Consider the following 27,874-nt stretch of genomic DNA (forward strand, 5'->3'; position numbering starts at 1 on the left):
GAAAGACAAAATAAGGCCTTAAGTACTCTTCTTCATGAACATGCAAAAGGAGCATTAATTAGATCTCACTTTTCTTTATTGAAAAATATGGATGCTTCTAGTTCTTTCTTTTTTAATTAAAAAAAAAACAAGTAGAAAGAAAACAGAATATTACTTCTGAAGTATTCTAATGGAACTTTGACAACTGATCCAATTGATTGAGTAATAGGGTAATTGCAAGGGTGTTTTAGACAGAACTGTTTATAGTACAAAAGTGTGATATTGCAGGTATGGACTTTTTCCAAAAGGGCTGTACTTTCATTACCACCTAAGAAAGGAGATCTGGGTCTCCTAAAAAACTGGAGACCAGTTGCACTTTTTTGCGCAGATTATAAAATTGTTGCACAGGTTTTTTTCAAATAGACTTAAAGAGTACCTTGGGGATCTAATACAGACAAATCAGACTAATTGTGTTCCTAAAAGAACCATTATGGATAATCTTTTTTTTAGATATACAAGAGAAATATGACCAAGAGAAATCCTTTGATAGAGCAGACCATTGTTATCTGTTTAAAACATTTAAACTTCCAACAATGCCACAATCTTAGACTCCTCTGTATTCAGGAGAGAGTATCACCATAGTGTACACACTTTTCTTAGTGATGTATGACAAATGCGGAGGGTGGGGGCACAGAGGAGCAGCAAGGAACCCTCCGTAAACTGAGTACGCTCTCATCTTGAATGCAGACACGACTAAGATGGCGGGGTTATCCAGAGCCGTACAGTAACGAAGTTAATTTACTTGAGTACAGTACTTAAGTACAATTTTGAGGTATCGGTACTTTACATATTTGGGGAGTACTCATGACTATACTCAAGTACATTTGAGAGGCAAATATAGTTCTCTTTACTCTGTACTCTCTTACCTCTAACCAGCCGCCATATCAACCTGTAGCCCAATACAGCTTGCCCACTGAAGCTAAGCAGGGCTGAGCCTGGTCAGTACTTGGATGGGAGACCACCTGGGAAAACCAGGTTAAATAAAAATCCCAGGTTGTCCTTCAAAAAAAAAGTAGGCTCCAAACTTATCATCAAACTAATCATCCCCTCATACTAATTGGCTATATTGCTCTGTCTCCCCTCTACTAATAAGCTGGTGGGCGTTCTGATCTAATATGGCTGCCGTCGCATCATCCAGGTGGATGTTGCACATTGGTGGTGGTTGAGGAGAATCCCCCTTTCATATGTAAAGCACTTTGAGTGCTGCAGAGAAGCGCTATATAAATGTAACAAATTATTACTATATTTCTATTTACTATAAATATATACTATATTATATACTATATTTCTATTTTGTGGACAATATTAAAAAGGAATTGCAAATTGTATTTGCAATTGCGTTTTCAAATTGTGGGTGTAAAAACTGTGACGTAATTGAAACCATTTGCATTTCCGTTTACATGAACAAACTATTTATGGCAAATTTCAAAAGGAAAAGCAAAGTCCATTTTTGAATTTGAATGTCCTATGTCTTTCGAGTTATGACCCATATTTCAATCTCAACTGCAATCCACTGGCATTGATAAATCAAAGTGTTGGGGCGGGATTATCCTATAGGGCGTGTTCATGCGATGTTACTCACAGTCAACCACAGTACACTGTTAACGATTTCCCTGTATTTTTACAGTACGGTACTGGCAGCACGGTTGCCAGTAAGTTACTGTATTTTGGTTTTACAGTACTGTACTGTAATCCAGTTTTACAGTACACAAACTAGTACCGTATAATATAGTAAAGCAGTACTTTGCTGTATTTTTACAATAAAGTAATTTACTGTTATGTCTATATTGACCCATAAATACTATTTATTACTTATTACAGTTAATACAATAATGTATTATAGCTAGATATTTAGGTTTAAATCTATAGTTATTAATATAGTAAAAAAATGCTATCCTTGACATGACATTATGAATTAAACGGCAATCCAAGCAATGTTTATATCAAAAATTGTATTAAAAAAAACACGTAATTGAAACAATCATTTAAAACAAGATAAACAATAATAAACAAGTAAAATAAAATAAAATATTATAAAGTATAAACAAGTTTGGAGGCCCCTGCTGTAACATATTTAACTCTGGCAAATAGAACACTGGTCCATAGTTTGAAGTTTTCAGTTTAAAGTCCATCATCGACTAAAAGGTAACATTTCACTGTGGTAAAAAGAACACTGGCCCATAGTTTTAAATATTCTATTTGAATTTCATTGAACACTAAAAATAAATGCATTAAACTGTGGCAGACAGACAGTGGCCTTTAGTTTGAAGTCGTCCATTCAAACTCAATCAGGGACTGCATGAAGCTGTTCACATGGGGGTTAATGGCCACAGCTTTTCTCTGCACCAAGTTCCTCGTCTTTTTGCTTGCTCCTTGTCTGGATGTGCACCTTTTCCCATCTTTGGGATTAATTCTGTCCAGAAACCTGTTAGAAATATCATAAACATTAAGTCAACAAATACAAGATAGAAAAAGATTCTTAAAAAAAACTAAACTCAGCCCTGAATTTACTCCTATTCTGAAACCTTTTGCTCTTATTCTACTGTTCCACACCTAATTACATAAAAATACAGAAGATTCACTTACCTCTGAACAAACTCTTTCCTCAATGGAACAGCATCCATGATCATGTCATGATTGAATGTCCTGAACAGAAAGTACAATTTTACTGATTTGGATACAATATTTTATTCTGTGTGGGTGTGTGTGGTCGTGTGACAGTGTTGCGTGTGGGAATTGTGTATAAGTGTATACATGGGTATTTAAAGAAACTGTAGTGGTAAAGTGCAAACTTACCGAACAATGTGCTTGGTGTGTGTCTGGTGTCACCCGTGTGCCTCAACATCTGCCTTAACTCCTGAAAAGTGCAAGGACACTCATGTAAACTACAAATAAAAAGTGATCAGCCACATTCCTGTGTACTTTTACATGTGACGTAAAAGCATTTAATATTGCAGTCGAAGAAATACATGACTAGTAACGTGTAACTGTACATCCTGTACTTGCCTGGTTCCTTTAAAGATGATCCATCTTACTCAATCCAGCTTACAAGCAATGTAAAAAATACAAATGTTACAAAATCTGTTAGCCATAGAAATAAGTAGACTTTTTTACAGTCTATGGTTATATATAAATGTGGGCAATACTTACAGAAAACACATAAACCACAGAGCAAAGTGGAGCAAACTGTAACGTTAGAGCTGTAAAAAAAAGATATGATGTGTTACTGGCTGATATTTTGAAAGCATTCTGTTTATTATATGATGCATTCGGGAAATACCCGTCGAATAAGATTTTCAGAAAAATAACTAAATAAGTCAAATGTAACTTTTGTCAGAATTGGGTTTTTATTAAATTATCATTCTAACATCTTGTCTACAGAAAATCTCTGAAAATATATTTAGTGAGGAAATAGCGATTTATAGTGACAAGGTAACAAGCCTGCCTCTTTAACGTTTAACTCGGACCGGACAGTTGTTGTGTCGAACTCAGTTCACCCTATGTTTCCCTTCAGTGTAGTGTTTTTATAGCGTTTTCATCACGTTACATTTAGAAAGATTAAAGATTTGAATTGGTTATACTAAAAGGCAATAATATCATGTATTCTATAATACAATTTATTAAATATTTCATACATTTGATAGTTTTCTATTAGGGTATTTCCTTTAAAATATAGCCTGTCTTTTTCTTTTTTTCCTTTACTGGTTGTTTTTGAAAATGTAATGTTTGCATACATAATATATATATATTATACATATAATATGATTCATACTGTAAAAATAATTTACTTACCATTAAGAACAATACAGATACATTACAGAAATGCACACATATACATCTCAGTAGCCATTAAAACTTTAATATATAAATAATAAAACCTATAACGTGATAAAAAAACGCTATAAAAAACACTACACTGAAGGGAAAAATAGGGGGAACATAGGGGGAACAGACTTCGACACAACACCGGCGGCGGTGTAACACACTATTTCACGCAAAGTTTTTTTTTTACAAAGTTAGCTGCTCACTTTAAGGATTAACATGATCGCCGCAATTTGAGCAATCCTGTTGATGCCAGTGTCCTACACGATGTTATAATGGACTATTTTACATCCTGAAGGATCAGATGACAGACGAGTAGACAAAGATACCTGTCATGCTATTACGTAAATGCGGAGCCCATTCTCCTTTTGTGCATTGATTTGAGGTGTTTTGGAAACTTATATTGCATGTAATGCATCTGAAGTGGTGGAAATAATATGCCATACAAAATGTTTCGGACAACTTATTGGGCGTGTAAAACGCTTTAAAGAAGATATGCTTTGGTTTTGCTAATATGTAATGATAACAATAAGCGCAGCAATCATCTGATAATAAGATGAGCCCAGGTCTGAACGATATTTGGTTGCAGTTACAACTTTTAATGCATATATCCAGTTAAATATGAGGTTTCTTGGTTTCACTTCTGTTAAGGAGTTGATTACTACAGTCTGCTGTGTTGAATATTAAGTTTACGGCGTGTCGAGTCTTGTCTGTTTATGTTGATATTCTTATATCCAACTTTTCATATTTGAAAAAGACGCAAATACAGATTAATGATTGATATATGAAACTGTGCTTTTTCACGTGCACAGCTAACGTTAATCTACGAGTCAGCCTTGCCAGACAGTCGAACTTAATACTTCTCTCTACCGCTAACTGAACGGATGAAACACAGAGATAAACGACCATATGCTGGGAGCGCAAGAACGCGCTGGTGGGTAGTCTTTGTCCATTTTGTTAAAAATAGTTTCATTGTTACCACTTTCAACAAATATAAACTCACCAAAACCGTCATAATTTAGTTAAAACAACCCTATATTCACTAATAAAGGTGTAAAGCGAGTTAAAGCAGCGGTAGGCATCTGTGTAATGTTTGCTTACTTTCTGAGGGAGATTAAAACTTTGTTGGCGACCATTTTCTCTCTCATTGCACGTTTAAAACAATATGACAAACTATTGCCAAATTCTTCTACTAAAAATTAAGTTTTCATGAAACAGAAAATATACCAAACTTACCGAACTGCCAGAAATCAATCGTCCTCCTTCAGCTGCAGCCAGGAGTTGTGCTCTCCCTCTGTCTGTGTGATTTGACTCTGGCGCACTTTCTCTGATTATTGCAAGTACACCTGGCACTGTACAGCAATGGCTACAGCAAGGTTACATCAAGACCAAATATACTGTAAAATTTTCCCGCTTAAACAAATTTACCCAGAATGCACTATGAACTGCAGTACTTTACTGTAATGTACACATACAGTATAGTACTGTGGATTTTTACAGTACAGTGCTGCTAAATCTACAGCGACATCTAACAGTGTGACAATATAGACCACACAAAATACACACTTAACATAAACAATATGCTTTTCTCTCTATATAAATTCAGTACCCATTTATCTAGAGGGCATGCAAGATTTAAAGCAGTTGTATAATCACATGATTGGCAGCTTGAACAGACATCCATACAAAGAAATAATAAAAATATATTCAATCTTTCTTTCCTCTCTTGATTTTTTCATGAAAAGTTTTGAAAGATATCAGTAGTTCAGTATGTTGAGTGTTGTATATCTGGAACAAGAATCTGACTGTTTGTATCTTTTAAAGCTCAGTCTTGTTTGCTAAATCAACATGAAACGGAAGTTGCAGTTGTCTTTTCTTTATCGTGTCATATATAGAGGCTTCTGGATGAGAAGAAATGTAGGGTAGGATTTGGTTTTGTCCATCGAGAACTTTTTTAATTGTTGTAAGTGGGGCCATTGTGCTTAGGCAGAAACAAGTTTTCGATTGCCCCGCCCTCACGCCGTTCCTCATGACAGGAGGTGAAGAGAGGTAGTTTGAGGATGGGAGAAGATTAGTGGTTTTGTTTTAAGATTATGAGTGCACATGATTTTTTTTTAAATAACGCAGCGCACAGATAATTTATTTATAAAACACAGCAACATTTCATAAGGAAATGAAAGTGTGTAATTTAATTTGATAAATCCTAGTCAGCAGAATACTGTGCGTACGTGCATCTCCGCCCCTTCTTTTCCTCAAAACAACCATTATGTAGCATACAACACTTAGTTTTACTGGGCATAATATTGTCTGCATATCATTTTAATATGAATTTTCCATCCATGCGACGTTACAAAAGGCAATGAAAATACTGTCGCTGTCCAATTGATACCTGTCATTTAAAAAAAAAACACTACTTTTCACAAAATTACTGAAAAAAAAACCTCTGAGATTGTCAAAGTTGATACTGTGGTTTTACATATGGCCAGACAGGTGTCATTTTGTTTCGAGTCTGGTGATATTGGTCACAAAAAACTGTCAGGAATTGTATCTAGAAAAGGCAAGGATCCAAATGCAGATGAAACAAACTTTAATAAAGGCTTAAATAATGGACAGAGAAAACCACTGGGTTGAGCCAGGGAGCATAATATTAGATAACACTGGAGATCAGCAACCGCCGTGCCGGTCAGGACGAGAAAAGTCACTAGCACACACACTGGAGATCACAACCGCCCAACTGGACATATAAAACCACCGATTCAAATCGGGGAGAGATGAGACGACCAATCGGCAATTAAGGCCGACTGATAGCTGGGCAGCAATAACGATCCGTCACAGTACTGGACAGCGGGCATAACCAGAACTCTGGACAGCAATCGACAAAGAAGGCCGACAGAAACAGCAAGGCAGCGGTCAAGATATCCCTCAGTGCTGCTGGACAGTGGTCACATCCAGGATGAGGAGTAGCTGGACACCGGCAGGGCAGAGAGAAGATAATCAGGAAACCGGAGCGAAGCGGAGGTGCTGTAATCCTAATGAGAGATGCAGAGCAGAGACTGCAGACACAACAGGCCGGGTGAAATAATAAAGGTCAAAATACGAAATAATCCAAACACGGCGAACATGAGAGGCACACAACTATGAAGAACTTACGAGGAGTAAAAGAACAAGGGAGAAATACTAAACCAATTGGGGAGAAAATGGGGAACAGGTGAGGGACGCAGGTGTAGGAAATCAGTGATGATGAGATCGCCCTGGTGACAGACGCGCACTTGAGGAACTGTCAAAACACAAAACAACACAAACACAGAGAAGGAAAAAAGACAGAGCAGTCGATAGAACGAGATCGTGACAAAAACATGCTTGTTCACACAAAATGCGGGCTGAGAGAAGTGAAAATACAAAAAACTGAAGTCGTTGCAACAGCAGAAATACAAATATAGAACATGTGTACACAGATGAAAATGAGAGTACTGACACTGAGCATAATAGAAAAATAAGCACAGTCAGTGAAGTAGTTGTTAATGATGATGAGAAAAGTGTTGAGGCAGACAATACTGGAATCACTTCCAGTACTGCTAATCAGTGGCGAAGCCAGAAATGTTCAAGTGGGTGGGCCTTTATAAAACAGGGTGGCCAAAGCATAGAATGTTCATAAATTGGGAGTGTTTACGCCCATGGCCGGCGTATATTTTTTTCCCAATGTAAGTGCGGCTTTTTTCAAAACAGCCAGCAGCTGTCCATTTTTTCCGCGCTGTGGTCTAAAAATATTCAACTCTGGATGAAAAGCTCAGCTTGTCAATGTAAGTTCTCACACAGCCGTCCAATCACAGTGGGTGAAAGGGCGGGACTAATATCACAACAACCAACCGGCTCACAGCTCAAGTATCACAGCAACCAAAGCGCTTGGCTGAAAAAACAGCTGGCATTTGGCGTCCTCCAGGCGTTTTCAGCCGCGTTTTAACGCTTTGGTGCACGCTACCTAAGCCAAGTTACCTTAATGCCATGCAGGCAGCACAATGTTTCAAGGGGAAATTTATAAAACAACTTAAATAACCAACCAGCTTGTCTACAGTATATTGGCAGGTGGGGCTGTGCCTGTTTTAATCCACTTGAAAACACAGAACTCAATATAAACTGAATTAGTAACGGAATTAGTTTTTACGTTATTTACGTTGCGTGAACGTAGATCCGAACAATATGTCATTCCTCCTCAGCAAAATGCATGACGTGAAAGCGTCATAGGCTACGACAGATTCAACAGGTAGTGATTTTACTAAAGAACTCATTCGAAAGATTGTTATTTAATGAGACAATGGCCATCAAACAACATGGCGCAATACATATTGTCATTTAAGTGTAAATATTCCAACAACATTAAATCATACAGCCTGACACGATCACAGTCTGCCCCCCTAAATAGTTGATTTGAGTAATACTCCTGACTATAAACTGTAAATAATAATGACACCACTATAAACATTAAGAAAATGTCTAAACTCACCATTACATGTCCTGTATTAGTCTGAGACGGGGCTTCTGGTTCATAATAACAAAGTCCAATATCTTTGATCATAATGTCCCTTCGCGCAAAGAAAAGCAGAAATACATTTCTCAGACGAGCATTTATCATCGATGAGCCTAACGTTATAGGTTTTTTATACAATATGTGGTGAAGAACAGTCATTCAACACAGCATGAAGTCATTATCAAAGTAATACGTGCTTGTTTCATTTTGTTGATGTTTGAAAATATGTCCTCAGTAATCCAACATTTCCATGAGTGATGTAATAGTCTCCGTCTCCAAAAGTAAACAGGCATAAGCAGATGTCATCGTGGAAAGGCTGATAAACTTGATGATTTGCGACTCGCTGTTTTCAAATTCAGTTCAATCGCGCGTAGGCGGAACTAACAATGACTAACGAATCATATTCAACGTTTCATGTTGACAAGCGTGTGCACCAATAGGGTAAAAGAAAACTGCGAAACTGACTGAACATGCAAACTTGCACTTAAATTTTATATTTTAATTATATTTATAATTGTATTACATATATGAAATTATAGTGTGATAAGACGTATATTCGTAGTACTAGTATTTATTTTTGTTAAATTATTTACACATTTCTCTGGAAAATGGCCTTCTGATTGGGGGGGCCACAACTCAAAGTGGGCAGGCCCGGCCAGGCCCACCCGTAGCTTCGCCACTGCTGCTAATGTGAGTAAAAGTGAGAATTATTTTCCTAAAATACAAACCGAGGAAAGGATTGGTCATGGATTAAACAAAAGTGGAGGTGATAGTGGTGGTGGTGTCGGTGGTGATGATGATGGTGATAATATGTCAGAAATGTCAGATATCCCTTCACAGGTTGGAGATGATCAATTGTACACAGTAAAGGACATTAAGTACTTTCTGGATAAAACATTTGTCCAAAAAGTTGAAGTGAAAGATTATTTCCCTGATGTTAGGAAATGTGTGATTTCCGCAGTAAAAATACAGAAATCAGTAGCCTTTGAAAAACTCAGCAGAAGGAAAAGTTTAGACTCAAGAAAATTGTAACAAAATTAAGGAGAGGTAAATGCTCGACCCAAAAAACATAAGTAAATCTGTTAAATGGCAAAAAGGGTGTGTTTTTTCCTTTCTTATTAAATTGTTTTGTGTATTTGTCTTATCTTTCTCTCTCTTTTCTTTTTATAGAGAGCTTAAAAGTGGGATCTATTAACATAAATGGAGGAAGAGATAGAAATAAAAGGGCTGTTGTATAAAAACTATATTGAGACCAAAAATATGAATGTTATTTGTTTACAAGAAACCCATAGATGAGGTAGATTGGAGAATGTAATTTTTTAGTCATGGTTCTAATGTTAGTGGGGGTGTTGCTATCTTATTTGGAAAGAATATAAATATTATCTCTACATGTGAGATAGAAAGAGGTCGGGGTTTAATTGTTAAAGTTGAAATAATGAGTTTAGTTTTTGTATTTATTAATATATATGCCCCAAATAATGAAGCAGAGCGAATTAGTTTTTATTTAAAGTTAAAGGAACATTTAAAATAATTTAATGAGAGTATTTTTCTGATTTTGGGTGGTGATTGGAATTCTACCTTAGATTTTACCATACAGCAGACAGAAATGGGGACGAACCTCATCCTCCATCAGTGGATACTTTAGGTATAATTATCAGAGACTAGGGCCGTGCACAGGCCTTTTGAGGGGCATGTGCTGAAACTGAAAAAGTGTAGCCCTCCAAATAAATATCACATAGTAATCGTCTTAAAAGCTTTATATTTATTCACTATTAATGATTGAAAAATTCACTATTAATGAATGAAAAATGACATTTTATGATAGCTTGGCATTATACAGTGCAAAGGATATTTGGCCTTCTAAGTTGGCTTTAAGTTGTCTGTATTAGGCCTATTAATAGTCATGTGTTTGTGAACTGCTCTTGTGTAGTAGCTCTTATTTAATTGTATAATATATTAATATTTATTTTTCCTCTGCTTTGCATACATAAAGTAAAATAAAAATTTGTTTATAGAAAAAAAGCTACTCTGTTTGGTTTTCTGGGCTAATTTTTATTATTTGGTTAACATGTTTATGTATGTCATGGAGAAGAGGGGGAAATAGGAGATTAAAGATCAAAATAGGAGATTGTATAATAGTTTAGTCTAGTCACTCATGACTAACTTTTTTGTTATTAGGAGCACTGTAGCCCCTGACAGAAAATGCGCAAGCTGAAAATTTTGGGCACACTTTAAATCAGCCTGCAATGCAATTATTCACATTTCCCCCAAAATAACTGCATTACTAAATAGACTTAACATGCATGAACACTTGTTAAAAGCTGCTTGTGTTGTGTCAAAAACTCCATTTGGTCGCAGTTTGAGCACTTGGTGCCCCCTGATTGCCCACTCACCCAATCCTGTCTACAGATAATCCAGCTCTACTCAAATTTATAAAACATGCGCCGTTATACACATACTAGTGTTTCTTTCGTAATGAGACTCTCTCTCTCTATCTCTCTCTCACACACACGCACATCCATGTTGACAACTAAATCCACACAGATTTACAAACACAAATGTAATTGTGCTATTGTAAGACATTAGAGTTATTTGAAACACAAAGCTACACTGCTATAAGCATTAATGCTCTGTAAAGTTTATTTGATCATTGCTTATATTACAGTATTAATTGTTGAGAAACCCACGATTTTGAAATATCTGTTTCTGTTCCTCTTTGTTTTAGAAAACAAGATCCACTGAGTAACATTGAGTATATTACATAAACGTTTCTGCAAACGCATTGCTTCATTTCTGTTTCCACCTGTAAACTTAGCTTTGTTTACTTTGCTTGCTTGTGGGCTCTTAAAATGTTTGTTACAACCTTTTTAGAAAATGTCTATACTGTAAAAAAAAAATTCAACTAGCTGCCAGTAACTTACTGAAGATTTTACATTTATGTTAATTACTTGCAACATTTTGTTCAAAGATAAATGAACATGAAACATTTTCAGTCTTTATCTTTTACAGTAAGTTACTGGCAACCAGCTGCATATTTACAGCTAATTTTTTTTACAAAGGAACATTTATTGGTTGGGTAATTCAGTAGTTTGGAGTGGGCAAAAGAGAATGCAAGGACACAAAAATGACAATTAGGTGTAATTTATTATTTACAGGAGAAATAATGGAATAAGTGGACAAATATAAACCCAGAGAAAAATGATACGTTGTTGAGGCCAAAGCAAAGAAATAAATTATAACAAAAACCAGAACCCTCTTACCTAACTAAAAATAAAAACATTAAAAGAAAGTCTTCAACGCCACGTGCCGTATACTTCCCTGTAGTGGAATTTTTGGGTGTTTCTTGTATCACCTCCCACCTCTATAATGTCTGCATAGGTGCACAGGAACAGTCCTTCAAAAGATCGCTGCAAAAGATGCATTCCAACAGGTTTTATCGTAGTTTTGTCCAATTCCATTTACTTGTATTAGATGTGCTGTGAGGTACGGTATTACTCCGCGCCGGGAACTTTGTTTCTATTCTTGCAATTGGCAAAGGCAGATTATCGCCACCAGCTGGGCTGGAGTGTCTATTATTCAAGCTCTAAGCGGAAGAATATACGGGTGTGAGGCGTTTGGAAAAATAGGTCCACAAGTTTACAACGAATGCTAAAACAGCTGTTGGAAAGCATCTTTTGCAGCGATTTTTGTGTGAGCATATGAGTGAACACCCCTGACCACTCGGTGAGTTTTACGTCTTTGTAAACGAAAGTTTAATGCATTTTAGGAAGGATTGTTCCTGTGCACCTATAAAGCCATTATAGAGGTGTAAAAATCGGAATTAAATTAAACACTGACTTTGTATCTGAAACCATCTTGTGTAATAAACGCATGAAGGCAGATAAATGCAGACTCTTGTCATTAGATTTTGTGTTTTTACCTCAGATAGACGACGCAGTTTTACTTCTGTTCTTGATCGTGTGCTTACATTACTCTTCAGTTAACGCGATCTGACACACACACGCATGCACGCACGCACGCACGCTCACGCACACACACACACACACACACATTCTGGTTTCCATGTTTTGTGGGGACATTCCATAGACGTAATGCATTTTATACCATACAAACTGTATATTCTATTCCCCTTACCTACCCCATTCCCTAACCCCAACCATCACAAAAACCTTTCTTGTACCTTAGATTTTCACTAAACATCATCTTGTTTGATTTATAAGCTTGTTTCCTCATGCGGACATCAAAATGTCCCCACAACGTGATAATTACCAGGTACACACACACACACACACACACACAGTACAGTTCCCTAATCACAGACTCTTATAAACAGCAAACAGGGAAATAATAAAAAGCATTTGACTTACATAGCATCCAGCTAATGTTAGCCTACTCTGTTTGCCATAAGTCCTGGAAAAGCATGTAAACTCGACCATGATCATTTCCTGCTGCTCAATCTGGTCCAAGCTCCTTAATCCTTTATTTATTCTTCAACTGAACGTCTTGTAAAGGGTGATTTTGTAAGCATAAAATCTTTTTTTCTATCATATCAAAGTATTTCACTTGCTTTCACTGATTAGTAATGTCTCTAGCAGTTACATGGCAATCTGCAGCGTGGTTATGAGACTCTGAAAACGATCCAATCACATGAGGTCAAAGACATAAAAAACTATTCTGATTTGCTTACAACATAAGTGGTAGGATTTGGGGCGCACAGTCCTGCGCCCCAGGGCGGATCCGAAACCAGCCAATTACAGCTCAGCCTCAGGTCACAAGCTTTTTACCCTTTTTACTAACCTACATAGACACTCATTAGGGGTGCGCCCCAGACACACAAACATGACACACACAAAACAAACTCAGTTTTGATTATTAATTTTTTTAAATAAATGATAACAAGACTAACAGTGAAATAGTACCACTAAACGATTTTATTTTGTATTAATTTGCATTATATATTTATCTTTTTCAGCCGCCACTGGTGGGAGGTGAAAAACAAACACCCGAAAATTCTCGGGCCAGCCGCATATGTCGAAATTTCAGTCAAAACCGTTCTATTTCATCATAAACAATATGAAAACAGGGATTTAAATGTAAAATACTGAACTTGTCCTTTAACACACATCACACCAAGGCAAAATATGATAAGATCATTGGTAGCACTTTATTTTACAGTACGTGTACTTACCTTGTACATATATGGTAAATAAGTTGTACTTACCGACAAATGTGTGGTACTTACTTTTAGGTATCTACATGGTAATTAATTGGTATCATTACTGTACTTACCAGTGGTACATACTTGGTAGTTATTATGTAAATCTAGATAAGTACTGGGTAATAACAGATACATACTTATAGTGTAGGTATACTGTAACTAACGGGAACATTACTGTACTTACAAATAAATGTACAATATAAGTATTTAGTATTTACAGGCAAGTTAGGGTAAATGACAGATATTTATAGTGTACATATATGATAACTAATATCAAACACTTCTGTACTTACAAATTGTATATACACAATAAGTGTGTACTAGTGAATGTACCCAGTAGTTAATGCGTATTATAGTCAATAGTTGGGTTTGCCTCACAGTGACATGTATATGATGCTATATCTTAGGTGGAAGGTCCTATGTAATAACTGTTTAAAAAGCAACACTTTATTTTACATTCCTGTATCCATGCAGGTACCATGGATGTACTAGTGAATGTACCCAGTAGTTAATGCGTATTATAGTCAATAGTTGGGTTTGCCTCACAGTGACTTGTATATGATGCTATATCTTAGGTGGTAGGTCCTATGTAATAACTGTGTAAAAAGCAACACTTTATTTTACAGTCCTGTTTCCATGAAGTAACCATGGACATACTACTGAATGTAACCAGTAGTTAATGCATACGGTTATTTAATGCTTGGTTAAAAGGACATATATACTGAGTACCAAAATGGCATATCAGTAATGTTTGTTCTTAGTTATAATATACGTATGGTATAAGTATGGTATAAGTATAACTTACCACACACTAATTTGTATGTACAGTAGTGTTTCTTGTTAGTTACAGTATACATAAACCATATGTGCCGGTCATTAGCTTACACTGGCTTACAGGTACCACACACTTATCATGTATATACAATTTGTAAGTGCAGTAGTGTTTCTGGTTAGTTACAGTATACATACACTATGTATGTATGTATCTGTTATTACCCAGTACTTATCTAAAGTTACATAATAACTACCAAGTATGTACCACTAGTAAGTACAGTAATGATACCAATGAATTACCATGTAGATACCTTAAAGTAAGTTCCACACATTTGCGTGTAAGTACAACTTATTTACCATATATGTACAAGGTACACGTACTGTAAAATAAAGTGCTACCAGATCATTTGTAAAACAATTCAAGATGTGGAATTGGCCCAAAATCAGCCAGATTAACTTTTGGTGTGTACCCAGCATAACAGTCCTGTCTTGTGTTTCCCCAGTCCATGTCTCTTATTCTGAAGTTCTGGTTATGTCTGTTATTTTGTTCATTGGTCGGTGTGTTAATTGTTCCCAGATGCATCCTATTGTCCCTGATTTTTGTGTATATATAGCCAGATGATGCGTCTGAAACCACCTACTTCCATACTGCTTGGTAGGCAAAGTAGGCGCAGCGCTACTGTAAGACCACATGTTAAACAATTAACTTTGGGTTTGTTTATGGAGAGACATTGAAAAACAATAAAACAACTTGCACTGACAAATCTTAAAATACACCAGCACCCTTTGTAAGGCATGTTTGTTAAAACTAGTTATATTTCCTAATTAAACTAAGGTCTAGTCCTGGACTAAGCTAATCCATGTTTGGGAAACCATCCATCAGAGCATAATCTGCACTCCTGCTAGAGGTGAACTGACTAACCAAATTCTGATTTGGGACTTGTATGGTTCTTTGTCTCATCTGGGTGGCCTGGCAATAGTCTGGAAAGTATGAATCTTCCCCCCACATTTTGTGTGTATTAAAACATAATGGATCATTCTTTAGCAAGAGGCTCCCACACAGTCTCTGGGTTATTCAAACACTATGGAAGCATCTGTATTCAGAACTTCCCACACTGCTCTGTGTCTTGGATTGCCAGGTATGACTTTTACTTTGTGACTTTTTATTTTCTATGCTGATCTTTATGTTTGATATTAATGTTAATATTTTTGATTGATGAATTTACAGAACCAAATGATTGATTTAAGTGTAATCTTACCTGCCTGGCAAAATAAATTGTTAACGTTTATTCATTTTAAAACTAGTCAAGTCTTTTATTATATTTTCAGTGTTTAAGATAAATATATTGGAGGGGGCATAGATTAGTTGAAAATATGCTCGCCTCCACGTTTTAGGTTGAATGTAGCATCGCCACTAGCTTACCACTTGGATAATATTCCTAAAAGTTCCATAAATCGTATCATGATCGTTGCCATAAACAAGACCTGAGGAGGAGAAGTCACCTAGGTTTTAAATAAAAAGCTGCTAGCAAATGTAAATATTTAAAAAGAAATCATAATAAATGTGTCATAATCTTAATTCCTTTATAACCTCTTCTCCTGAAGTGATGTGAAGTGCTTGCTCTGGCAAGATAATCTTAATAATATCCTGTAGTGTGTGACGCACTAGGATTTTTAAATCCTGTAGTGTGAGCATATTTAAGATTTGAGAGAAGAATATCTGACAAGATTCTCCTTATGTGTGTGCTGCAACCAGATTTCATAATCTGCCAGGATTTTAAAAATTCTGTAGTGTGAGCCAGGCATGAGGAAACTAATCAAGGTCTTCATGATCACTAGAAAATCACAGGTGGGTAAGTTTGATTAAGGTTGGAGCCCCCTTTAGGACCACACTCAGGACTTTTTTTTACCTTGTTCCAGATACCCACTTCCCAGATAAGTCACTTATTGTTTTTTACTGTGCCAGTTTAAAAGATCCACTACGTTCACAACTTACCTGATATGTTCCTCAGGGAGTTTTTATGATATTTGTGTAGCTAGCCCTGCTGTTTAAATTTACATTTAGTCATTTAGCAGACGCTTTTGTCCAAAGTGACTTAGAAGTGAGGTAAACAATAGAAGCAATTATAGCAACACAAGAACAGCAATACATAAGTGCACTGGAAATCAAGTCCAACACAGTATACATAGACAAGGGTTGGTTGGTAATTTTTTTTTAAAGAAATGTACAGATAAAGATAAAGGGAAATAGAGAAAGATAGTTAGTCCTTTATTAGGAAGTGAGGTAGTGTTAAGCGAATCTCCCTTAACTGTGGGCAAGGTAGAGACTGATGCTTGCCTAAACAGTTTTTTGGGGGCGGCAGTAGGCAACAGGCTCTGTGTGCCGTAGAGTCAGATCAGTCACAAAATGCTGTGTGCACCACACTCATGGTGGCAAGCCCGAGACTCATGCTTGAACCAGTTCTCAAGATGGCCGCCACGCCACAATCTATTCCCAAGATGTCCACCACGCAGGGGCGCCGTTAGGGGGGGTGCAGAGTATGCAAGGCATATGGGCCCATGAGTACGCTAGGGGGCCCCACCGTCATCACTTTTCCATTTTTTTTTTTTTGTTGTACACGTTTAATTATTAACACTATAGTAAAATGTAAAGTAAATGAATATAAAACTAATGTAAATGACGTTGTGATAAGTAAAATTGAGACACTTTTTAAAACAGCGTGCAAGCATGACCTTGTAATTTGATTGTGCAGGGGCCTCATTTATAAAATGCTGCGTAAAAAACATCCTAAATTTGAACTTGCGGTCATTTAACAAAAATGCGTACGTGTGATTCATAAACCGAACGTACGCGCAGAAAACGTGCGTACCCCTTTCAAATCTATAAATCAGAAATGAACTTGAACTTGTGCGCGCAGCCGAGCAGTTTCAGATCTCCGCCTTTAAACGATGCGTAATTAATGTCAGACATATAAAAAGCGCTTGTCAATGTTTAAACCCAATTTCAAACAGCAAGAATGGCTTATATTTTCAAAAACCTGCAGCAATCAGACAAGCAAAAGTGCGTACGTCTGCTCAGACACTGACGTGGCGCTAAGCACTTTTCCACGTCAAAGACGGTTTTTATAAATATGGACTTTGCCGTGGATTTTCGCCTACGCACACTTTACGATCAAATCTGTGCGTACGCAGGCTTTATAAATGAGGCCCCTGGTATGGATATGGGTGGGTAGGCAACATTTTGGTTTGGGATCAGTTTGGTGGGTTTGCTATGCAATCCTTTTAAGTTACCACAAACAGTCGAAAGCCCTACTGTTTGGCATTTCAAGGTAAGATCTCACATGCCACTAAAAAGCGCTCATGCTGATCCGTAAACTGTTTGTTTCATGAAAAATTTAAAATATTTGTGTTAAAACAAAAGGACAGCAAGGCCTTTATTTAAGGAAATATTAGGATAGCGACTGCTGAAAAATAGGCCATTGCATTTCTAAGACGGACAATTACTTAATAGGCGTAGTTAAAAATATTATTTTCTGCAATTGTGGAATCTTTATTAAATAAACATGAAATAGGAGAATTGTCTTAGCCATTGTAATTGAGTTAAATTTTAAATGACTAAGAGCTGGTTTTAATGTGACAGCGCATCATTTTCAAAGTGAAAGTGGTTCATTTTTATTCAGGTTTGCAACGGAGGTTTAGCCCTTAGTACAGCTATTATAAATGCTATATCAGATTGTTTTTAACATGTATCCGAATAGAGAATGTCTGTTCTATATTTATGTTTAAGTATTGTTTTGTTTAAATATTGTTGTAATGTTGTTACTGTTTTGTTTAGACTGTATTATTAAGACCGATTATTAAGACTGTAATTTTAAACGCTATATATGGGGCGTTGTAATGGATTGAAGGCTAATATGACGGTAAAAATAGAGTGAATCATAAGACATAATTTTCTAGTTTAATTTAAGTTTTGTTTGCTTTAAATGTTTGCTTAAAATAAATTTCGTTTAATATAATTAGTCTCTTAATTTTAATGAATGTTTTGTTGATAAGTGTTGTGAATATTAAAGAAAAAGTACATTAAAAAGAACACCGTGCATCAAATATAAACTACTGCAATATGCTATCAAATGCCAAAACATGCAGTATTATTTTTGTAATAATATAGTTGTTGTTGGATGTGCAAAATCATATTATGGATTGCGGCATTCTTTTGACTGAAAATCAACATCATATGTAAAACTTTAGCCGATCGTGCTTTTTGCAATTTCTGTGTCACTGGCTAAGGGCGTGTGTGGGCGAGGCACACACTTTAAAAAAAAATCAACGTCATATTAATTTTTAAAACTTTTGCCGGCCACGCTTTTTGTCATAAGCGGAGGACGCGTGTGGGGGTTGCGGGAAACACATACCACACGCACAGAGAACAACGACATAAAGAGAATATAAGTTATTTGGTGTTTTCTGATGAATACAATCGGTTTGTAAGAACATTTTTAAATGGACTAAATGGACTATAAGATCATCAATATGAATTGAATTGAACTCTGAAGAATGAACTATTATAGGCTAAACATAAATGTACACATTTCGCTTCGGATCTCCGCCTTTAAACGATGCGTAATTAATGTCAGACATATAAAAAGCGCTTGTCAATGTTTATACCCAATTTAAAACAGCAAGATTGGCTTATATTTCCAAAAACCCGCAGCAATCAGACAAGAAAAAGTGCGTACGTCTGCTCAGACCCTGACGTGGCGCTAAGCACTTTTCCAATATGAAGAATGAACTATTATAGGCTAAACATAAATGTACACATTTCGCTTCTAAAACCGCACAGAAAACTCGACTGGCGCGACTTTCAAAGCGCCTTCCATAGATTTCCATAGATTCAGAAATGCATCTCCATGAATTATTCTTCTTTTAGTTATCTCTTTAAAATCAGTCATGTGAATGTTTTCTGCCATTCCAGATTAAAATGGTATTCGTTTTTCGAATAGCCTAAATCTTTTTTTTGCTTCATGCATTTATTTTTAGGTGCAAATGCGACTTGTAAAATTAAATAAACGCACTCAACTGAGTAATTTTCTATAGCTAAATTATGGTATGAAAATCAAACAATCATCTAAAGAAAGGGGCCCAAAATTTTGTCTCGCATACCCCCCTTGAAACAGTTCATTGCGCCCCTGCCACCACGCCTGAACCTGTTTCCAAGCCATCATGCCTGAACCTGTTTCCAAAATGGCCGTTGCGCTCAAACCTGTTTCCAAGATGGCCGCTGCGTAGGGTTGCCACCTTTCTGAAATGGAAATAAGGAACATGCCCCCACAGAAGATACTTTTTTTTTAAATAACCCCTGAAATGAAGACTTCTGGTGAAAATAGTGGAAACTAATTAATAAATTTAGATAAATATATTTTATACAATTTCTTAGGCCCTAAATATTTAATGAATAGCAAAGTATACAAGACTGAACCACATAGATGTGAAATATAAAGGCTATCATGATCATTTTGCCAACAATGAACCATGGTTTTAATTTAAGTTTATAATACGCCCTCTTCAAAGACCCCACCCCTTTTTAAACCTTGAGCTATCTAACTCCATAATTATTTAATGAGAAACCCATCAGAAATGATTGACACATTATGAGACGGGAGGGAGCGGGACACAGGAACAGAGGGAGAGCACAGGAGAGATATATATGTGGATTGTTAGGCTAAATCTGTACTATCTCTTTTAATATAATCACTTTCTTATCAACTATATTTGAGTTTTAAAAATCCACATAATTACATACCATATGAGCCTCTGGAGACGACTGACGGACAATGAACCTTAACATTCCTCCATCCTGTGCCCGCAGCCTCTCGTTCCTCTTGTGATTATCTCCTCATGTGTGCTGCTTTATATCACACACTCCGCCGTGACAAACAGAAAAAACGCGACGGCATATGGTACAATTGGCCTTGTATTCATTGTCCCTCATGCATTCCAGCCACGGGTAGTCATTTTCCCATTCAATTCTATATTTTTGTGCTCGTTTCTTTTTCGCCGGCTGCTCGGATACAGTCATTTTTACATTTCCCGCTGTTGTCACTTGTCGTCATCGTTGCTATGATACGTGACATCACAATGACTGAAACGACCAATGGGCATTCCCTGATGGGGCTGCAACGCTACGCAGATCATAGACAAACAGAGGGAGAAATTACCGCACCGTCAGGGTTTTCTTATACAAATGACGCGTCTTCGTTCATGGCTGACATTATAAGCTATGTTCTGTCATGTATTTGCACTGAATTAATTTTCATAAAATACGGAACAAACTGCGTTCCGTATCAGTTCAATACGGAACAAGAATTTTATGTGTCAAATACGGGACGATTCCGTATTATACTGAACGGTTGGCAACCCTACCGCTGCGTCAGAATCTCTTTCCAAGATGCCCCGGCGCCCGAGACTGTTTTCAAGATGGCCCCAACACCATGTATTGTTTTGAGTTCTTTTAAATAAAGTAGCTGCATATTAATAATTAATCAAAATGAAGAATCAAATTTAAATGCTGAAGAGAGCTTGTATTACTGGTATAAGAGAGTAGTGTTGCTTTCGTCAACGAAAAGTATGACGAAATATAGTCGTCAACGAACCTTTTTCACGTGACGAAAACGAGACGAGACGTAACGAAAATGCTGGTCATGTGACGATGACTATAATAAAATGTATAATGCAATATTGTTGACGAATAAAAACGAGACTAAAAGTGGTTTACAAAATAAAAACTAAGCTAAAATGTCTCTTCATTTTCGTTGACCAAAACGAGACGAGACGAAATGTTATAACGTTATTTCGTCTTTTACCCATCTCAGCATCTCCGCGCCCCCACCACCTGACTGCAGGTGATCACGTGTGTTGTTGGCGCTGCGTAGATCAATCAAAACATGAAAGTACCGCGAGAGTGAGTAGAAAGCATGCGGAGCTGTCTGCTCTCGCGATGCTTTGATATCATACGCCTCCATTTGCACGTTAATGGGCATTTCAAACAGTGTACGCGACAACTGTGAGACATGCGGAAAGCGGAGAAACGGGGGCGGTTACAGAGGTGAAGCAGAGTTGGTCCACAAGCCTTGCTCGTGCACCTGATCCTCTCCCTTTTACGGACACGACTCTTCATGGCAGTCGCTGTTGAAGATAAACACATTTCCACTAAATGCTGCACAAAACGCTTCCACTGCATGAGAAACGCTGTAGCCGCGCGGCGATTCCGACCGGGAAGATGCAGCATTCTGGCTCCAAATGTAAAAGAAAAGTCCAAAATAAATCCCGTGCATCACTTGCAGGTCAGTTCAACAAGCCTGTTAAAATGTATAGCTTTGATTGCTGACACCACCAGTATAACAATGTACAAATTTATATCATGTAACAGTTGTTTAAATGACATTGTGCTGCGTTGCGTTTTGAAACATTGTAAATATATCTATGCTAAAGACATTCGTTGTTTTGTATATGCTTAATAACTACACTTATTTATTATTTAAATAAACAAAACATACTTCGCTGAATACTTGAGTATTAAATCAATCAAACACCTGTACTGTTGAGAACATAACCATACATATCAACTTTGCTTTTCTTAATAGACATCTGATGTTTTCTTAAAGCTGACTTTTAATTTACTTACAAGAAAAACATTTAGTAATTCTCCAAAATTGCTTGGATTTATACTGACATTTAAGATCAGCTTTGTCACATTAGATTAAGCCAAAGTCCATTAGGTACACTGGTGGTAACGTACAGATGCAGAAATATAAACTATAATAATATATAATTACATATGTATGATTGTAGTTTGTGCTGCTGTCAAAATACAATTATAAATGTTAACAATAGCATATTTCTATTCTCACACATACTATAGTTGTGTGTGACCCATTTGACCTTGTGTGTGTGTGTGTGTGTGTGTGTGTGTGTGTGTGTGTGTGTGTGTGTGTGTGTGTACCTGGTAATTATCACGTTGGGGGGACCAATTGTCCCCACAAAGATAGGAATACCAGTATTTTTGTGACCTTGTGGGGACATTTTGATGTCCCCATGAGGAAACAAGCTTATAAATCAAACAAGATGATGTTTCTTGAAAATCTAAGGTTTCAGACGGTTTCCTGTGATGGTTGGGGTTAGGGAATGGGGCAGGTAAGGGGAATAGAATATACAGTTTGTACAGAATAAAATGCATTACGTCTATGGAATGTCCCCAAAAAACATGGAAACCAGAATGTGTGTGTGTGTGTGTGTGTGTGTGTGTTTGCTTAGACTACTTTTGTTTTGATTATGTAGACTTTTATGTAGACTCTTACGAACTTTCAAGTCACTCACTCAGAGGATAGTAAAATAAATATCTATTCAAATCAGAGCATCTTCCATGTCTGGAATGGATGTATTCTTGGGTCTATAAGGTAACAATAATATAACTTTTGTTTGAAATGGGTTTGGCTAAAAGAAAATATTGTTTTGTCTATAATACTATTAGGTTATTATACTATATGGGTTAAATAGAATTGCATTACTAAAAAGAGACTAAATACAATTTCACTGACTAAAACTAGACTAAAATGTCATCAGTTTTCGTCGACTAAAACTAGACTAAAATAGTAATGGATAAGTCTGACTAAAATAAGACTAAAATGGCAAGAATTTTAGTCGACTAAAACTTGACTAGACTAAAAAGAGTATGACATGACTAAAACTAATAAAAACTAAAATGACAGCTTGACACAAAGACTAGACTAAAACTAAAATGAAAACAGGCTGCCAAAAACAACACTATAAGAGAGGATCCAAATTCAAAGATCAGCCAATCACCGTACAATTGGGTGGGAACCTACCCCCTAGTGCCCCCAAATGATGGGCCTGCACCTACCTCATCACCTTCCTTCTGCTTTCTGACAGAGGTCACTGGTACCAAAGATACTGATGTGTGAATTATATATTACTGATGAAAAACATAACAATGATGTGTTTGTGAACAGCACATTTTTGTATTTACTTTTGTGTCACTGAATCATCTCATGTTTGGAGAAACCAGTGAAGGCCTTTAAATGTGTATATATTGCATAACACAAGGAAAAAAGGAAAAACTCACTAAGATGTTAAAATGAGGAAGGAACTTTGGACATACTTGTAAACCAGAACCCCTTTAACCACATGACAGGATAGAAACTCTAACAAGAGTGTATATGAGTGTCTCACTCCTCGAACACAAACTGGATTTCTTCAAGTGGGGATCACAAGTCAGATATGAAGATGTTTTGTAGTCAACTGTTTGTTTTGATTTGTTTGTGTGCTGCAGTACAGCCGTCCAGTCAAACAGGTACATTGGTTTATTTTCAACATTTATTTTGTATGTTATAATTACTGGGAGATATTATCAATGTATTAGACAAAGAAGATATTTAATATCTTTAATATCTTCTTTTACTTTTAATTACAGTAACATAAAAAAATGACATCTGTCTATGTATCTGTCTCATGGGATTTCAACCACGGGCCACAGGGGGTCCGCGATTAAACCAGTTAGAATCAGTGCGACATGTTGTCTCATATATATTTCTGAACTTGGACTATTGCTAAAGAGCTAATTCGACAGGCAAATGACACCACACCATGTCTGCATTTTAAACTGTGACAACGCAATTAAATATCAATGAAACGCCCGCCGTGATGGTGCCTGGTGCACTATTCAAAGTCAGATTGAAATCCGGTGTCCAGACTAGCGCCTCTCAAAAAGTTGTCCCAATGCGGTGCTGTGGACTTGTTGCATGTTATTCTCTTGAGTCTAATATGATGCTCTGCAGAAAATAAATTGGCATAACTCAAACTCGTGACAACGATGATCCAAGAGAAAGGCAATGGACCTCAGATTATAGCACAACCTCTATCCCCACCAGAATAGACAGTCTTTGTGCCATTCACCATAATCAGTCATCTTTATAAACTGAAAGCCCAGGTTCAAGTATGTGTAAATGGATAATTGTACAACAACTGATTTTAGTCATGGAAGTAAAAAAGCAGGCTTTTAATTGCTTTAAATGTATGGCTATCCAATATCATAAAAAAATAATTTACAAGTATGTAAGAAAAGGTTTGTACTCTAAAAATACTTTATTTGTAACAAACAGGAGATAAAGAATTTACAAACGGCTCTCCGCACGTTTCAGCACTTGGACAGCGTCAGTTTTTTTTTAAGCATTACTTAAAAAAGTTTCTCATCCCACCATATCCACAGGTACAGAGTCATCATATACAATAAATCCGTGAGGTAGCATTTTAAAAAACATTTAAAACAGATGCATTTGTTTAAAGCAAAGCATTTATTTACTTACCTGGCTGCAGGTGAAGCAGCTCTTTGTGCCTTAACGTCTCAAAAGTAGTCCTCATTTAAGAGACTCAATGATAATATTTTACATTCAATCCTTTAATCTTTTATATTTAAACGCGTTTTTGTGCTGCTGTGCATTCATGTAGCTATGTGATAAGCAAACCCGCGTTGTCGTCCCGTTTATAGGCGCATATTACTAATGCGCTCTTTAAATAACAAAAAACATATTGCGACTTTAGACTTTAGAGCAGGTTTTTGTTGGTCAATGGCGTAGTCTATTTTAGTTGCCTCAAAATAGCAACGCGCCAACAATGCCCCTGAACACACCTCGTTTTCAGACCAGAACGCCCATGGGCTCAAAAGGGGGCACAAATGCATTTGCTATTTAAACAACGGGGCGCTAAACGTGAAAATGATAATTGCGCAGGGTGGAAACTAGCAAAAGGTGTAAGATAGAGCCCATAGTCTTGCACTTGGTTGATTTGAAAAAATGCTTCATATTTTTTACAGTGTAGTCACTCCTGAAAATCGCTCATCATTTGCATAAAGTTGCTGGACACGCCCATCCGGTTACAATAGAGACTTTCACTTGAGTGCCGAAATTGCCAAGCTTCCATTGAAATAAATGAGATGGCGTCGCTCTGCTACTGCTAGTCACTGGCCGTCTGAATGGGACGCTACTGTTCATAGTCGGTCAGGGACAATTTTTTTCCAACAGGAGAAAGACTTTTAGTGATTTTACTTCATGAAAGTTGCAATGTTATATTTTTGCTTTAATATTTCTATTGTGTGGTAACTGTATTATAAAAGCAATAAGGTACTTGGGGCTGTGCTGTATGGTGAATAAGTTGCTGCTATAGGTGTTGCATTGACTCATGTCGTGCCTAACAATGCCTTTTAGCTGTGACTTATTCACAATACAGCTCAGCCTCGAGCCTATTTCTTACTTAACAATGCGATTATAAAATATTTACGTCCAGTTATGTATTAATTTGGCTAGTAGCTGTATAATAAGTGGGATAATGTTTTGTTACTTTAAGACAAACACATTCAGAGTGCAAGTCTTGATTACCCTGTGTTACTTTTGTGATAATCTTTTCAGTCGCTTTGGATAAAAGCATTTGCATGTACAGTATCATTTACTTAAAGGATAAATATTCCATTTTCTTAAAAGAAAAATCCAGATAATTTACTCACCACAATGTCATCCAAAATGTTGATGTCTTTCTTTGTTCAGTCGAGATGAAATTATGTTTTTTGAGGAAAACATTGCAGGATTTTTCTCATTTTAATATTTAAAAAATCAGTACACAAACTTTAACCAGCATAAGTCACATAGAAGAGTCCTATACGGTCAAACCTTTAAAGGGGTTATGATGTGAGAAATCAAGTTTTCAAATAAATTAAAAGTTCATTATCACTGCCACTAGAGGGCGATTTAGAAAGCCAATGTAAGAGAGAGGGAATTCGTCTTATTATTAATTCATGCAGAATTTTTTCCATTTATGTATATTTTTCTTAAGAGTACCCAATTGATGCTCTTTATCTGTTTCTTCTTGAAAAAGTCTTTAACCCCTTTGCGATCTCTCTACGCACTAGGGCTGTCAAAATTGCTCAAAAATGACGTTCGAATATTCTCCCTAAAAAACCCACGAATTCGAACTATTCGAATATCTGATTGCCCATTTTTTCAACGACGTTAATGACGTTTAACGACGCATTACTTCAATAAAAGGAAAAATTAATATAAAGAAACATAACTACTTCTATAGGTAGTCTATTTAAGTTTAAACATATTTGACAACGTATATTACATACACAAAACAAGTAAATCAAGAGACATAAAAGTGATATGGTACCTCGTTTACATTGCTTGACAAAACTCCCTGAAACCTGCTCCATCCACGACACGGATCGGTCTCATGTCCTTACAAATGAACGAAATTAATTTTTTTAAAAGTTTCTGTAAACGCGGTTATCACTGCAGTTTGCGGGAGTTAATGCGGTTGTAGAATGCGATTGTCAGTCCCGTAAATTACTGAAGTGTCTGTGTACAGAACAGGATTAAGCATTAAAAGTTGAAGTGACAAACGGTAACACTTTATTTCGATAGTCCACTTTAGACATTTTACTAATTATAAGTTACTTTGCAACTACTTATTAACTACCAATCTTTAGAGAATTAGTAGACTGTCTGCTTAATACCTACTAACACTTTATTGTGATGATAACTCAACAGACATTCAACTGTCTATAAGAATCTCTGCAGGTGCATGTCAACTTATTCCCCTAACCCAAACCTCTTCCCTAACCCCAACCCTTACAGTCTACTAATACTCTAATGACAGTTAGTTGACGTATAGTTGCAAATTATTGAAAGTTAGTTTACATGTAGTTGCTAAGTTATTTGTAGTTAGTTGAATGTCTAAAGTGGACTATTAAAATAAAGTGTAACCTGACAAACGAATTAATATGCAGTGTGTACAAGATGCCATGCTCATTTGGGTGCACATTTTCGAGATGTGACATCATGTTGCTAGTGGTCGAATGGTATGCTAACAACTTTATCTTGCGGCTCAACAATTTTACCTCCTAATGACCAAAATCCAAAGTACTTCCAGACATAGCTTTTTAGATTTTTGGGGGTTAAAATTGCTTTCTCTGCTGCGGTCGACTTTCTGCCATCTTCCATGCAAGACGCCAACTTTTAACAGTGACAGTGTGACTACTGTGACCTGTCCCTGAACCAGGCCTACTAGTGCGCCAACTCACAAAGCAGACAGCCACGCCTCTACTACCGCGGGCTTTAAAAAAATATAATAATTTATTCGAATATTAATTTTCATATTCGAAATTCGTTTTTTTAAAACTATTCGAATATATATTCGAATTTAGAATATTTGTTGACAGCCCTACTACGCACCCCCCTCCCATGCAGCACAACCCACTGATGGAGAACTACACTTCTATACTAGAAATGATTTTTTGTTAATTAACATTTTTATTTTTATATTTTCTGACTATTAATAGATTGCCTAAAACCACATGATCTCATGGAAATCTGTGTTATAGTCACGAAAAATTTGATCACTTTATCTGTGTCCATTTCACAGAATTCAGC

At 36.5% G+C, this 27,874-nt stretch overlaps 1 protein-coding gene and 1 long non-coding RNA gene across 6 annotated transcripts in view; one reads left to right on the forward strand and one right to left on the reverse strand.

The window, feature by feature from the left end:
* Positions 1-2,033: 2,033 nt before the first annotated feature.
* On the reverse strand, positions 2,034-3,042 carry LOC135743939 (uncharacterized). Its single transcript, XR_010530615.2, has 3 exons — positions 2,836-3,042; positions 2,626-2,685; positions 2,034-2,464 (listed from the first exon to the last, which is right to left on the reverse strand). It is a non-coding gene; the product is annotated as an uncharacterized lncRNA (long non-coding RNA).
* Positions 3,043-23,574: 20,532 nt separating this feature from the next.
* LOC135743926 (macrophage mannose receptor 1-like) overlaps positions 23,575-27,874 on the forward strand; it is a 54,378-nt gene continuing 50,078 nt past the window's right edge. For 4 of the 5 annotated variants that reach the window (XR_010530608.1, XM_065261831.1, XM_065261832.1 and 1 more), the window contains exon 1: positions 23,575-23,745. Coding sequence is in view for 3 of the 5 variants with exons in the window: in XM_065261831.1 (XP_065117903.1) it covers positions 23,673-23,745 (73 nt within the window). In the remaining 2 variants the exon portion in view is untranslated. The remainder of the gene's footprint in view (positions 23,746-27,874) is intronic. The other variant, XM_065261834.2, reaches the window with a different exon arrangement.

The sequence above is a fragment of the Paramisgurnus dabryanus genome, chromosome 2 (genome assembly GCF_030506205.2).
Source record: "Paramisgurnus dabryanus chromosome 2, PD_genome_1.1, whole genome shotgun sequence".
NCBI classification, from domain to species: domain Eukaryota; kingdom Metazoa; phylum Chordata; class Actinopteri; order Cypriniformes; family Cobitidae; genus Paramisgurnus; species Paramisgurnus dabryanus.